The 1,791-nt window shown below is 42.2% G+C and overlaps 1 protein-coding gene across 1 annotated transcript in view; it reads right to left on the bottom strand.

Moving 5' to 3' along the window:
• Nucleotides 1-407: 407 nt before the first annotated feature.
• The window catches only part of LOC139548348 (translocon-associated protein subunit gamma), a 2,384-nt gene continuing 1,000 nt past the window's right edge, over nucleotides 408-1,791 (bottom strand). The window contains exons 3-5 of the mRNA XM_071357978.1: nucleotides 1,590-1,688; nucleotides 1,123-1,254; nucleotides 408-575 (exon numbers count right to left, since the gene is read on the bottom strand). Coding sequence (XP_071214079.1) covers nucleotides 509-575; nucleotides 1,123-1,254; nucleotides 1,590-1,688 — 298 coding nt within the window. The 3' untranslated portion in view covers nucleotides 408-508. The remainder of the gene's footprint in view (nucleotides 576-1,122; nucleotides 1,255-1,589; nucleotides 1,689-1,791) is intronic.

Genomic DNA, 1,791 nt, shown 5'->3' with positions numbered 1-1,791 from the left:
ACAGTATTTAAAGGTACCAGACCGTTATGTTTCCTACAGTATTTAAAGGTACCAGACCGTTATAAAAGTGTTTTCTACAGTATGTAATGTTATCAGGAGAGAATTTACCAACTATATTACTGACATAAACATCAGTGTCTCTCTATCCAGATCAATCATGTTATTTCCTATCCTGTCATGAGAACAGTGACCTCTGTAAATACCCTAGATCAATTAGTATGACACTTCAATAATAAATGTATAATGACAATGATGAATTCTATGGGTGTTTCATTCTTGGAAATGGAAATAAATTGTCTGAATATTTGCTGCTTGACAATAATAATCACATACAAAATGGTTGTTGATCTGACCACTCAGCACAGACCTGGAGTGACCTGCTGACCTTGATCATGAAAACTCACAGCTGAAATTGTGATTATTTTATTCTCCTCACATTCATAATAAAAAAATCCCCTAGCTTCACCCCAGCCACCCCTCCCTCTTCTCAGTCCATTTATTTCCTCCTTTACTTGGATCCAGTGGAAAGCAGGGCGATGAGGCCAGATGAGGCACTGATGGACAGGATGTAGTTACTGTGGGACAAATGGGTTAAGGACAAATCATATCTGAGGTGGATACACTGGGAAGAAATGGCAGGCAATTAGGGAGAGGGAATAACCTGTCAGGCTTAGCTACATACTTATCGTACATGGGTGAGCATTAACAATCTCCTACAAGCGCGCACACAGATTTCAGCATTAAGCATCTCCTCCACTCAACCCCACTTCTCAGACATTATTCAGCCAGAGATAAACAGCAATCCAGAAACGTAAACAGAATGGAATGCAGCCGTGACAACCTGGAGATTCAATACAGGACCTGTATTTGAACCGGTGATTGACTAGGCCTCAGACTACAGCCAATGAATAATCAAAAAACGTTTCTCCTCCGAGTACTATAGCACAACAGGACAATGAAAATGCCAGGATGTAAGTCTAGCCTCAACAATCATTAGTAAAATAATGACCATTATTAGTAAAGGTTTATCCATCTATTTTCAGCTTTAGTAAAACAGACATAGTTCCTACTGGAACTTCACCTGTCTAGTGAAATTGATGAGGATGTGCTTAAAAGGGATACACGGTGGGGTTGAAGTTCTTCAGCAGGAAGAAGGAGGCGATGATGACGAGGACCAGGAACAGAGTGTTGTTATAGAAGATAGAGAAGGTGGTGGCCTCATAGTCAGCTACCTCGTTCTTCTTCCACAGGATCCTAACATGGGGAAGGAAAAGGGTTCATCAACTATTTGTGCATGTATCTGAGAATAGGGTTTCATGGGTAAAGGCTGCTGGCACCCAGGCTATAATAAAAAGAGACTAGAAACAGACTGGCACCCAGGCTATAATAAAGAGAAACTAGAAACAGACTGGCACACAGGCTATAATAAAGAGAAACTAGAATCAGACTGCCACCCAGGCTATAATAAAGAGAGACTCGAATCATACTGGCACCCAGGCTAGCTGGAGCTCATCAGGTACCTTATCACACAGTAACCCACTCAGAGGAGTGATTGACATGTCCAATCACAGACTGGCAGGCTCACTGACCTCTCATCCTTCTCTTTACGAGACATCTTGCGATTGTCAGCCTCAGATAGTTTCCTGGTCACCTCCTTGGAGACGGCATCCTCTCGCTTCTGGGCAACTCTGTGGTCGAGAGACAAGACACATTTAGAAGTTAGATACAGACTTACTACCGATTGATGCCAAACTCAACATACCTCCAAACATTGCGGAAAGCGGAGGCAAT

This window comes from Salvelinus alpinus, chromosome 21 (assembly GCF_045679555.1).
Source record: "Salvelinus alpinus chromosome 21, SLU_Salpinus.1, whole genome shotgun sequence".
NCBI classification, from domain to species: domain Eukaryota; kingdom Metazoa; phylum Chordata; class Actinopteri; order Salmoniformes; family Salmonidae; genus Salvelinus; species Salvelinus alpinus.
This window is presented reverse-complemented; position numbering and strand designations above follow the sequence as displayed.